This window comes from Ranitomeya imitator, chromosome 9 (assembly GCF_032444005.1).
Source record: "Ranitomeya imitator isolate aRanImi1 chromosome 9, aRanImi1.pri, whole genome shotgun sequence".
Classification (NCBI taxonomy): domain Eukaryota; kingdom Metazoa; phylum Chordata; class Amphibia; order Anura; family Dendrobatidae; genus Ranitomeya; species Ranitomeya imitator.
This window is the reverse complement of record NC_091290.1, coordinates 18,443,940-18,456,437: the sequence shown is the minus strand read 5'-3', so window position 1 is coordinate 18,456,437 and position 12,498 is coordinate 18,443,940. Positions and strand designations below refer to the sequence as shown.

The 12,498-nt window shown below is 42.5% G+C and overlaps 1 protein-coding gene across 1 annotated transcript in view; it reads left to right on the top strand.

Annotated features, from left to right (window-relative positions):
• Window positions 1–4,512, top strand: part of TSPAN18 (tetraspanin 18) — a 98,243-nt gene extending 93,731 nt beyond the window's left edge. Inside the window, exons 6-8 of the mRNA XM_069739754.1 lie at window positions 371–541; window positions 722–805; window positions 2,507–4,512. Coding sequence (XP_069595855.1) covers window positions 371–541; window positions 722–805; window positions 2,507–2,554 — 303 coding nt within the window. The 3' untranslated portion in view covers window positions 2,555–4,512. The remainder of the gene's footprint in view (window positions 1–370; window positions 542–721; window positions 806–2,506) is intronic.
• Window positions 4,513–12,498: the final 7,986 nt, after the last annotated feature.

The window sequence follows — 12,498 nt, the reverse complement described above, 5'->3', positions numbered from 1 at the left end:
GTATTTATCAATGTAAAACTAGAAGTAGTGGAACAGCGATGGGGTCTGACACTACCCTCCTGATTAAGGAAACAGATGATCAGGTTAGTAGACAGGATATAATTAACACATCATACTTACTGTAATGTAAAATAAGAAATTTAAAAACTATTGTAATATAGAATAAATAGTTGAACAGTGATGGGGTCCAACATAACCCTTTATATTCAGTGAATAGGTTGGATTTCTTTGAATATTACTCTAACCAGGTTTATAAACATGGCAATAATTCTTAATACAAGGCTACAAATCTATTATATAAAAGTAGTCAAATGTCTAAAAAACTATGTATATACCATTGGAACATTCTTCCTATAACATTCCTCTCCAGTTTGAATGCTGCGGCGTCAATGGACCAGAGGATTTCAATGGTGCTTTGCAGTTCAAAACATATGCAATAAATGGAGTTCCCGAAGCTTGCTGCGGAAGAAACATCCTAGAAAAAGCTGGAGAGAACATTGGCCGTGCAGAGTGCATGATGGGAAAAGAAATTAACAGACAGGTAAAGAACTAAATTTGGCAACTAAACTTAAATCATATATTGTTAGGATATCACTCTTCCGTAACTGCCTTAAAATCATCCAACTTCTTTCCACCATAGTAACTTATGAGGCATGTTAAGGTATAACCATATTCCATCTGAAAATCCTAAATAACCGTATCTTCTATTATTTTTCTCTAGGGGTGTTACTCAACGATACTTAACTCCTTGGAGCCCTATGTGTATATTGCTGGAGCATTAGCTATCGGTGTGTTAGCGATTGAGGTAAGAAACATAAGAGTGATTTTAGCCTTCTGTTGTTGTTGTTGGGGCTTCTAGTGAGGGTGTATGCACAAGGGAAAGTTTTGTGCATGCATAGCATATGGTTTCTTTAGTATTGGGCAATGCTTTTCTATGTTTAATTAAACACAGCTGGACTCCAATTAAGGAGTAGAACCATCAAGGAGGATCACAAGGAAATGGACAGCAAGTGACTTAAATATGAATGTCTGAGCAAAGGGGTCTGAAGAATTATGACCATGTGATATTTCAGTTTTTATTTTTTTAATTTGCAAACATTTCTGTTTGTTTTTTACAGTAATGATGGGGTGCAGAGTGTACATTAATGTGAAAAAAAAAAATTTTTTTGAATTTACCAAATGGCTGCAATGAAACAAGTGTGAAAAATGTAAAGGGGTCTGAATACTTTTTCGTACCCACTGTGCAAAAAAACAAACTTTTGGTCACGCCTGTAGAGTTTTTACATCAGATGTTTCTATTGTTACTGCAGAATAAATATCAGAATTTCATAAGATTTTGCACTTATTGAGTCTTTGCGTAACCTTGATCTATTTGTTAATACTTCCAGCGTCGCCCCTTATTTCTCCAGACTTCTGTCCTTCGCCCCGGGAGCTCGACATCGGCTTGTACTTGTAGTTTATCACAAGTTCTGGTTTTTTTTTCTATTAGTCGCTCTTTGAGGATTGATCACCGTGGACCCCAATCTTCATGTTCTGTTCATAATCACTTTGGCCTTGGTGTCCATCATGTTGGAAAAAGTATCATTACCACATTGCCCCGGATGATGGGAGAACTTGCTCTTAGAAGTCGAGATCCCATTCTTTATTCATGGTCGTGGTCTTAGACAAAATTGGTCAATGACCCCCCCCCCCCCCTCCATGGATGGAACACGAATGGGCTCAGGATACTTTATCTTCTGGAAGGTTAGGGTCTCATGGTTGCACTTGGCTTTTCTTAGGACCACCATTGTTGCAGATGTCCCACTCCGTCTGAAGGAGCTTCATCAGAGAACATAACTTTGCAGGGAGTACAGGACGGGGTAAGGTTATTTCTCCGATGATGCCTCCTTCCAACATGGACATCTGGAGGAATGATTGTCTGGAGAAGAAGTGGTGAGCGATCCCATGAGTCCAGTGTCCTGCCAGTAGTAAAGCATCCGGTGACCATTCGTGTGTATGGGGGGCTTCTCATCCATGAAGGGGGTTCACTCATAAAGACGGGGATCTAAATACCCCCCAATAGCGACTTTCTATATCATCTAGAACAATGTGGGGATAATGGAGACCAGATCACAACTCACAACTAAGTGGCTCGGTGAACAAAACGCTGACATTTTGTCTCCGTGGCAAGAAACTTCCCCAGATATCAGTCCTATGAGAATCTGTGGACAATCCCCAAAAAGTGACAAAAACACAAAAATCGTGAAATTCCGAGCTCGAAGTCAAGAACGGGCGACCATCAGTCAAGATCAGAAGCCTGTAATAAATAAGGGGCGATGCTGTAAATCTGGAGTCTCTGTATAAACTTTATGCATTTGTCAATAAAAGATCTAAAAATCACACAAGTGGCAAAATGCAAAAAAAAAACAAAACTTGGCTCAACTTTTGCCCATGACTATAACATGTACGTCGGACATTTTTTTGATGCAACATTCTTAACCTCTTTTTTTCTCTCTCCTTTTTACAGCTGTTTGCAATGATATTTGCCATGTGCCTGTTCAGGGGCATACAGTAATGAGACCACCGCTCAGGAAATCTGTGCCAAACTGCGAGGGTCCCTTAACTCCCCACCAAATGTAGAAAATCATCTTGTTCCACAACCTCCATTGCCAGCAGTGGGGTCTTGCTCTACACCCCACCTGGGACCCTTGAAAGCAAAAAAAAGTGTTACTGTGAACACAATTTCGAACAAAGGACCCCCAATTGCTGTATCAGTATGAACTCTATCGAGACCCCCAGCTTGGCGGTCATTGCACTGGAACCTTGCAAGTGTCAGCAGCGTACACAACGATTATCGCCCACTGTGTATATAACAGACTGGCGAGAACACGGACATACGACGGTGACGCCAGCGGTGACTGCAGGGTAGTACAAGGCACTGAACTTTTCATCCGTGGAGAACAGTAAAAAGTTTAGGATTCCGTCCTGTGTTTTATAAACTTTTGTTTGTAGATTTCCTTTTCTGATTGTATCGTAGCCGAATGTTAAAACTCTTATTTATAAATACATTGTTGGCTTTGTATAAACAAAAAAAAAAAAGTGTTGAATGACTCGTTTAAAGCAGGAAAGCGGTAGAACATCCTATGAAAAAGGAGCATAAGTGCAGCCATTACTTGCCCAAATCAGACGCCAGTCGTGGTGTGGGGACCAGAAGACACGAGCCCTTTCCCAAAATTCCCCATTGTGTAAAGGGGAATTCTTCTTTGCATTTTGTCCACAAATCCCTAAAATATCTGGGTGACAATCGAAAAGCCTCTACCTGTCTGCCTTGCTTTACACTGCAGCATGGATCTGACAACCACAAGCAACTATGGAAAAAAAAGTAACGTTAAATTTCGGGAAAACACCCAACCCTCCTCGACTATTAAGAAACTCCTCATACAATAATACTGTGCCTTAACTCCGACCCATCCTGCAAACAACAACTACACGCCATAATATCGATCTCGGCCCATCTTGTAAATATGACTTGGCACCGCTAGGACTTAAAGGAGAACAACGAATGGATCTCCATTTAAGCACCGCAAGTTTATTTCCATACATAAATATTATTTATAATCCATGTGCTCAATTAGAACAATGTGTGTATGTCCCTATGACAACACTTCCTGGCCCAAAATATGGCAGTTAACCATGCTCCCAACACATAGATCAGAAGAAGAATGTGTGTTTGTTTGTTTTTTTTTATTAAAAACCTGGATATTAATTGGCTGCGTACTGTGTTTTCTATAAACCTTGACCTACGAGGTTCATCAAGACAGGAAGTGTTGTCATAGGGAACAGAAGAAAAAAAACAACACAGGAATGATGAAACTTCAACGAAGGAACTTTGTGAAAGAAACTTAAAAAAAAAATAAAATAAAAATGCAGAAGTTGGATTCATGTCAGGAGTTTTATAAAGCAAGAAGCAAATCTGAATCTGCCGCCTGTGAACTTTCCGTATCACTGTGAATATGCTGTAATTCTGGGTTGGGGCCGGAGGTTCCTGCATTTGTAGAAGAGAAGTCTAAGCTTGGAGGTAAAAGAATCCTTCCCTCCTAGCGGAGGCAGCGGGCGATTACAAAGCAGCGGTTTAGCAGCGCCCCCTGCTGGACAACCATGGAAAGACTAAAAAAAAAAAACACATTTTGTACCTGTAACTTGGTTTATAAGAACTAGTTCAAGCTGCCTTGTCGTGCACAATCCTGCTTCCTTTCTATGAACAGGTTTTTCTTTTTTTTTTGTTATTGAAATGAGGATTGGGCAGGACATCCGGACAATTCATATTTCTGTAAAAAAAAAAAAAAAAATGAAGGAAACAAAAAAAAAAAAAACTGTAAAAAGTAACAAATATGGGGATGTTCATGATTTTAAAGTGAAGCTTAGGGATGTCAAAAAGTTGCTAAGCATAAAATATTGGTGCCTACAGTGTTTATATAAATAAGTGCAGAATTATAAATATTTATAAATAAAAAGAAAACATTGAAAAGTTCATTGAGATTAAAAAAGTTATTTCTCATTGGAGTCGGTAAGGTCAGAGCCGGCTGCCATTCTGGTTTGAGGGAAACCTTTCCTGGCTCCTGAGTAACAAATTAATTCAGTTTTACAGAGATACAGAAGTAGAAGATGTATCACTAGACAGAGTCCAAAGGATTAGGATAGGACTTGTCACTATTGTGGGATCACAAGTCCCAGCATGCCCTCCATAGACTTGGTGTCCATGGTCATTACTATACAGGTTGTCTTGAGCGGAGAAACCGCAAACAGAAAATTAATCTCTCCAAGAAAGAAAATCTAGCTTTCCCCCTAAAAAAAAAATAAAATAATAATAATATATATACATATTATAAATATAAATCACCAGTCATGAAACTACAATCCCCAACATTCTTAGGGAATAAAATGGAGTGAAAAACCAAACCAATGCTGTTGTGGAATCCTGAACGGAACATTTACATAGATACATACCGGACATTGATTCTTTGTTGCCATCAGTGTAACTTTCCAATTAGGAGTCTGGGGAAATAGAGTTGGCCCGCGTTCACACTTTGCGTTTTTGCAAGCAAAACCTGTTCTCTTGGCAGTAAAGAAACTGCTTATCAAGAACAGATATTGCTGCGTTTTTTTTGCTATGCAATTGCTGCTGATAAACTTTACTGCCCCCCCCTAACAAAACATGATGCAATTTCCTTAGGTTTTTGCTCCAAAAATGCAGCAAAACTTGATACCTGCAACTTTTGCACTTACTCGTTGCTTTCTATGGGTAAAAAAAAAACAAAACGCTGAAAGTAGTGACATGCTACAGTTAAAAAATATAAGTAATAAAAGTGTTTTTTTGTTTTTGTTTTTTTTTAAAATCGGTCAGAAAAAAAAATGCATGAGATTTCTGAAATATAGCTTTTGCTGGATCTGTAAAATGCAGCTTAAAGGGAACCTGTCACCTGAATTTGGCGGGACAGATTTGTGGTCATAGGGGCGGGGTTTTTGGGTGTTTGATTAACCCTTTCCTTACCCGCTGGCTGCAATATTGGGTTGAAGTTCATGCTGTGTCCTCCGTAGTACACGCCTGCGCAAGGCAAGATCGCCATGTACTACAGAGGACAGAGAATGAACTTCAATCCAATATTGCAGCCAGCGGGTAAGGAAAGGGTGAATCAAACACCCGAAAACCCCGCCCCTATGACCACAAATCTGTCCCGCTAAATTCAGGTGACAGGTTCCCTTTAAAGTTTGCATAAAAAAGCAGCAAAAATACAACGTGTGAACAGAGCCTAAGGATCCTAAAAAAAAAAATAATTATATACACATACACAGGCGTTGCTTTGTGAGCATCAGACTTCACAAGATGAAGAAATGAAAGGCTTAAAAAAAAAATACAATAAAATTCTTCAATGCAGTGGAGGGCATGCTGAGAGTTGTAGTGAGTATAGGTAGATGGCGGTATATGGGCCCTGTGCCAGCTCCTGAATTCCAGGCACATAAATGACAGTAATCACTGCTGATTGCCGGGTAGTTATTACCCCGAGCGTCTGCAATCACCGATATAACGGATCGGCGTCCACTCCACAATTATTGTTCCGACAGATTTCATGACATCTCTTCGGAGAGGCGGCCGCACTGAATAAGCGGATGATGAGCCTCCTGCTCCAACACAAACAAGAACACGTCACATCCAGCGGAATCACTGCAGAACACAAGGAGGAGAGGACGGCTGCGCAACGTCTCACCAGTTCCTCAAGGTTTCTGCTTGCTGTCAGTGAATGGAAGATCGTCCTGGCCGAATACGTCCCGCGCCGGAGAGTTTGTGACACTTGGGACATAAAATAGAACAATTTGTGCTGCGGATGTACGGGGCGTCCCTGAAGTCTGGACACAATCCAAAACAAATACAGGTGCTCATCGCTAAATTAGAATATCAAAAAGCTGCTGTTATAAAGTATTCTAATTTACTGAGATAACGACTTTTGGGTTCTCCCATAATCATCAACATTTTACAGAAATAAACACGTGAAATAGATCATTCTGTAATGACTATATAATATATGAGATTCACTTTTTGTATTAAAAAACTGAAATACACCGGATTACGTACCGGTAATGCTCTTTTATAGAGCCACGACAGCACCCACTTGAGAGAGGGGATCCGCCCCTAGGAACAGGAAACCCTATGGAGAGAATAAAAGGGGCGGTCCCCCCCGCTCCCACAGTTGGGTTTACAGAGATTGCGAGGAACCGCCCACCAGATTTTAGTAGGTCATTCAATATTACCGTTTATAACTAGTTAACTTAAGTATGGCTAACTACAAGAACCAAACACCCTTAACCGTGCTTCTAAATAAAAACCTATAAGGGTGGGAAGTGAAGGGGTGCTGTCGTGGCTCTATAAAAGAGCATTACCGGTAAGTAATCCGGTGTTTTCTCTTCGCCACGACAGCACCCACTTGAGAGACTTTCAGAGATAGTCATTTGGGAGGGATCACCGTGTTAAGGACTGATCTACCGAAGGACAAGTCAGATGAGGAAGACAAGTCTAATCTATAGTGATTATAGAAGGTAGCAGGCGAAGACCAGGTTGCGGCCTTACATATTATTTCTAACGGAACCTCCGCTCATTCAGCCCAGGATGATGCAATCGCCCGGGTGGAATGTGCTCTTACGGTCTCAGGCGGATTCTCCCCTTTGGATGAATAGGCCAGACATATTGCATCCCGAATCCACCGAGATAAAGTACCCTTCGTGATTCCAGCTCCTTTTCTATGACCCTGGAACGAAACAAAGAGAGCCCTGCTCTTCCTCCAGGCGCTAGTCCTATCCAAATAGGCTAATATGGCTCTCCTCACATCTAATGGGTGGTATCTTTGTTCTTCCTGACTTGTAGGGTTATCATAGAAGGAGGGAAGGTAAATTTCTTGTGTTCTGTGAAATTTAGTGCATACTTTGGGTAAGTATGAAGGGTCTGTTTTTAAGACAACTCTGTCTGGGAAGACTGACATAAAGGGAGGATCTATCGATAGTGCCTGTATGTCACTTACTCTTCTTGCTGACACTAAGGCGACGAGAAGAGCTGTCTTGAGGGAGACATGTTTTCTGTGAGCTGAATGTAGTGGCTCAAAAGGATGATCTGTAAGAGCTTCGAGAACTAAATTAACATCCCAAGGTGGTACATGGGGAATTCAAACTGTCTCTGACCTCTGGCATGCTGCAACAAATCTGGCTACCCATTTATTACCTGCGATATCAAGACCATATAAAGCCCCCAGCGCAGAGATGTGTACTTTTAAGGTACTGACCGCCAGACCTAGATCGCGCCCTTTTTGAAGAAATTCTAGAATCATGGGAATATGAATTTCATTTGATAGGGCCGTTGGGTAGAGGTTTAAATATTTTTTCCACACTCTTGGGTAGATGGAGGTAGTGGATTTTTTCCTACTTAATAGCAGAGTGTCAATCACTTTATTTGAGAATCCTCTCATGTTTAGCAGCTGCCTCTCAAATTCCAGGCTGTTAACCGTAGACCCTTCACCTGAGGGTGGTTGAAGGGGCCCTGGAAGAGAAGATCCCGATCCTCCGGGAGGATCCAAGGGTCTGAGATTGACATGGCTCTCAGCCAGGAAAACCATGGCCTCTTGGGCCAGAATGGAGCTATTAAGATCACGTTTGCTCTGTCCTCTCTTATCTTCCTGATCACTGTCGGAAGTAATATCAGCGGGGGAAAGGCATATGCCTTCTTGAATACCCATGGCACTTGAAGGGCGTCAAAGATATCTGGATTGTCGGATCGGAACAATGATGCAAACTTTTTGACTTGCCTGTTTTGTCTGGTCGCAAAGAGATCTATCTCGGGAGTGCCCCATTTTTTTACTATCATGCAAAAGATACGACGACTTAGAACCCATTCTCCTTGGTGGAGAGTGTGGCGACTGAGGAAATCTGCTCTCGAATTGTCGATTCCCCTCACATGCAGTGCTGACAGGGACAGAAGGTGCTCCTCTGCTATGGCTAGAATGTCGTTGGCTATAGACATGAGTCCTTCTGATCTTGTTCCTCCTTGGTGGTTTATGTATGCTACCGCTGTCATGTCTGAAAAGACTCTTGTATGCGTTCCGTGTAGCTGCGGAAGAAATTCAGATACGGCATGATAGATAGCCTTCAGTTCTTTCTTATTAGAATTATCATCCGATTCTCTAGGAGACCACAGACCTTGCACTATTTGATCTTCTAAGTGTGCTCCCCAACCACTAGGACTGGCATCAGTGAAGATAGTTTTTGATGGTTTAGCCACCCAGGGAACCCCACTGGTAAAATGATCCGGATTCAACCACCAAGTGAGAGATTGTATTACATCTGATGGTAAGGGAATACGACTATCCAGTCGGCCATGTAATCTTTCTTCCTCACGAAGAATTGTATATTGTAATCTCCTGCTATGGAATTGGGCCCACGGAACAGCTGGAATACAGGCAGTGAATGAACCGAGAAGGGACATACCTTCTCTTAGGGAAATTAGAGGGTGGTTAATCACTGATTGTACTTTGTTTATGATTGTTATTTGTTTTGACTCAGGAAGAAAGCACATTTGATTTGCAGAATCTAGAATAATTCCTAAAAATTTTTGCCTAGTTGTGGGGGACAATCTTGATTTTTCCCAATTTACTAACCACCCTAACCCCTGTAGGGACGAAATTGAATCAGTTAAACGTTGATGACATTGAGAAAGAGTTCCCGACTATCAATAGGTCATCTAAATATGGTATTATGAGGGTGTCTTTTAACCTCAAATATGACATTACCTCTGACATTAGTTTTGTGAAAACTCTAGGGGCTATTGATAGTCCAAAGGGCATTGCTGTGTATTGATAGTGCCGAACCTGACCTTTGACCATAACTGCCACCCGTAGATATTGTTGATGCTCTCTGAAGATTGGAAGATGATAATATGCATCTTTAAGGTCAAGAACAACCATGAAGCAATGGGGAAATAGAAGCTTAATAGTTGACCGAATAGATTCCATTTTAAAAGTTTGATTCTCTAAGAAGACATTTAGCCTCTTAAGGTTAATTATTGTTCTATATGACCCGTCAGGTTTTGAAATCAAAAATAAAGGGGAATAAAATCCCCTTCCCTTTTGATGACAAGGGACTTCCACCAAAACTCCTTTGGACAGGAGAGTTATTATTTCCTGCTCCAAGGCTTCTTGTTGTGATGTTGACTTTAAGGAAGTCAGACAAAATGAGTCCGGGGGGACTTGGGAAAATTTTAATTTTAGGCCCGTGGTAATGAGGCTAGTTGCCCATGGATTAGAGGTTATTGTCAGCCACTGTATGGAGAAGAAGGACAACCTACCACCAACGGGTAGATCTGTCCTAACGGGGTTTATCCTCAGGTTTGAAAGGGCGTTTTCCGAAGAAGGCTCCTTTTTGTTTAAAGTCTTTATTTGCCCAACGGTCCTGGTTTTTATAGTCCCGTCTTCTATTGAACATGGGCTTTCGGAACGCTCTCCTATAGGATGGAAGGTAAGTGTTATTGGGGAACCCTTTCTTCCTCTCACCCGCTTTGGTAAGGATTTCATCTGAGTACCAAATAGGTACTCACCTTGGCATGGCAGACCACATAACTTCGATTTCGTTTGTGGATCTCCTTTCCACCCTTTTAACCACAAGGCGCGGCGAGCCGCGTTGGTTAGACCTGCTGATTTGGCTGCCAACCGGATGGAATCAGCTGAAGCATCAGCTAGAAAGGCCGTAGCTCCTTTAATCAACGGAATAGATGATATGATTTTATTGCGGGAAAGGCCACCTTTCAAGCCTTCTTCAAGATCATTCAACCAGACCAACATGGACCTTGCCGTACATGTGGCTGAGATAGCCGGTTTTAAAGCTCCTGTACAAGATTCCCAAGTTCTTTTTAAAAGGGAATCCGCTTTCCGATCAAGTGGGTCTTGCAAGGATCCAGAATCTTCTACAGGTAGTAGAGATTTCCTAGAAGTGGATGCCACCGCCGCATCCACTTTTGGGGCTTTCGACCATTTGGAGAAATCATCATCGTTAAAGGGATAGCGACGTTTTGAGGAAGACGGCAACCCTTTTTGCCCCTGGCTTTCCCACTCCTTTTTGACCAAGTCCTTTATCGCTGGGATAACAGGAAAGGAAGGTCTCTTTTTCTCAGACAGGCCGGCAAACATCACGTCCTGTGGTGTCTTGGGGGCAATAGTATCTTCCATACCCATAGTATTACGTATTGATCTAACTAAATTGTCAATACTGTCTGTAGGGAAACATGTATCCTGTTCACCTTCCGAGGATATAACCTCTTGGGAATCGTCCGAATCCTTATCCTCCACCTCAGATGACTGTTCAGATCTAGGAGAACTATATTTTTTCCTACTCTCAGGAACTTTATCCGAGCTTCTAAAGGCTCGTAATTCCTCCCTAATCATGCTACGTATATCTTCCGACCTTACAGAAGACTCCTCACGTAAGGTGGATTCGATGCATGAATGGCACAACTTTTTTAAATAGGTGTCCGGGAGCGGCTGAGCACATAAGGCACATTGCTTATGTTTAGATTTCCCTGTTCTTTTAACCTAAGAAATTAGATAAAAGAGGGGACTGTAATCAGCTTAAATAGGGTAGACAACACTCACCCCTGAAGCTGTAGTCATAATACCGGCTGGAGAGGAGGAGACGGAGGCACAGATGGAGGAGCTGACCGGTCTGATCTTTTTTTTTTCCTGGTGCTCTTGGAGGATGATCTGCGGCTGCTGCTAGTCCGGCTTCCAGGAGTAATAGCGGTGACTTCAGCTGAAGGCAACGCTGTGTCCTGGGGAGATGCCATGATGGACGCCGGGTATCAGCGCCGGCGTCCTTTTGTAGCTGGGGGCCGCCATCTTCTTCCTGCCGCACCCGGAAGTGACCACTACATCCGGGTTGCGGCTCTGCTGTGCGCGCCTGCGCCTCCACCCAGCAATCGCGCAGGCGCCGTCCTCCTCCTACGTCACCCCGGAAGTTGTAGCAATACTTCCGGGGGAGAAACCATGGGCCACACGCTGCCTGTGCGCCTCCCGAAGATGGCGACACAGGGTCTTACCCAGCGGTCCGGTCCCTGCAGGTGCGCTGGATGATTCTTCCGTGAGCCAGGCGACTCCCCGATCCTGGCCTCACGGTACCTGCCGGCAGAGGGGGGAAGCTGCCATAGAACCCCCGACGCCGCTTCCAGCTCTGGAGCCCTTGCCGTCCCTCTAAGGTAAACTGCGCAAGCGGCATCCAGGCTGGGAATCCTCTTCTCTCCAGGTGTCTCCTGTAGGAACAGGAAACCAACTGTGGGAGCGGGGGGGACCGCCCCTTTTATTCTCTCCATAGGGTTTCCTGTTCCTAGGGGCGGATCCCCTCTCTCAAGTGGGTGCTGTCGTGGCGAAGAGAAAAAATTAACTTTTTGATGATATTCTAATTTTGTGAGAAGCATTTGTATTTTAAAGAACTTAAATGTCTTAACATTTTATTAAATTGGAATATTAGATAGCTTCAATATTTCCATCATTAATGCTGCAGTTTGCAAAATTCTATTAATCAAACTATAGTTAGAGAATTCCGAGTCCGGATTTTAGGGACACCCAGTATTTTATCTACAGAGGATACAATTGTAACAAAGTCTGCGCTGTGAGAAGTGTCCGGTCTATCAGTATCTGTCATAGTGATGATCTTTCTATATTAATCATCCTCCAGTAGGATCAGTCATCTGCCATCACTTCAGTAATCATTTATCTTCCAACATCATAATCAATATCCATGATCGGCCATCACTAATAGATAATGAGAATCATCATCCATCGTGATCAGTTATGTATTTCAACTATTATGTTCCCCAATTATCCACCACTGTTGATCAGGCATAGTTATAACTTACCTGCCAAACTCCATCACCATCATACATAACGGCAGAGACGATCATCATTCATCATCCACTATAACCATTAAGAATCA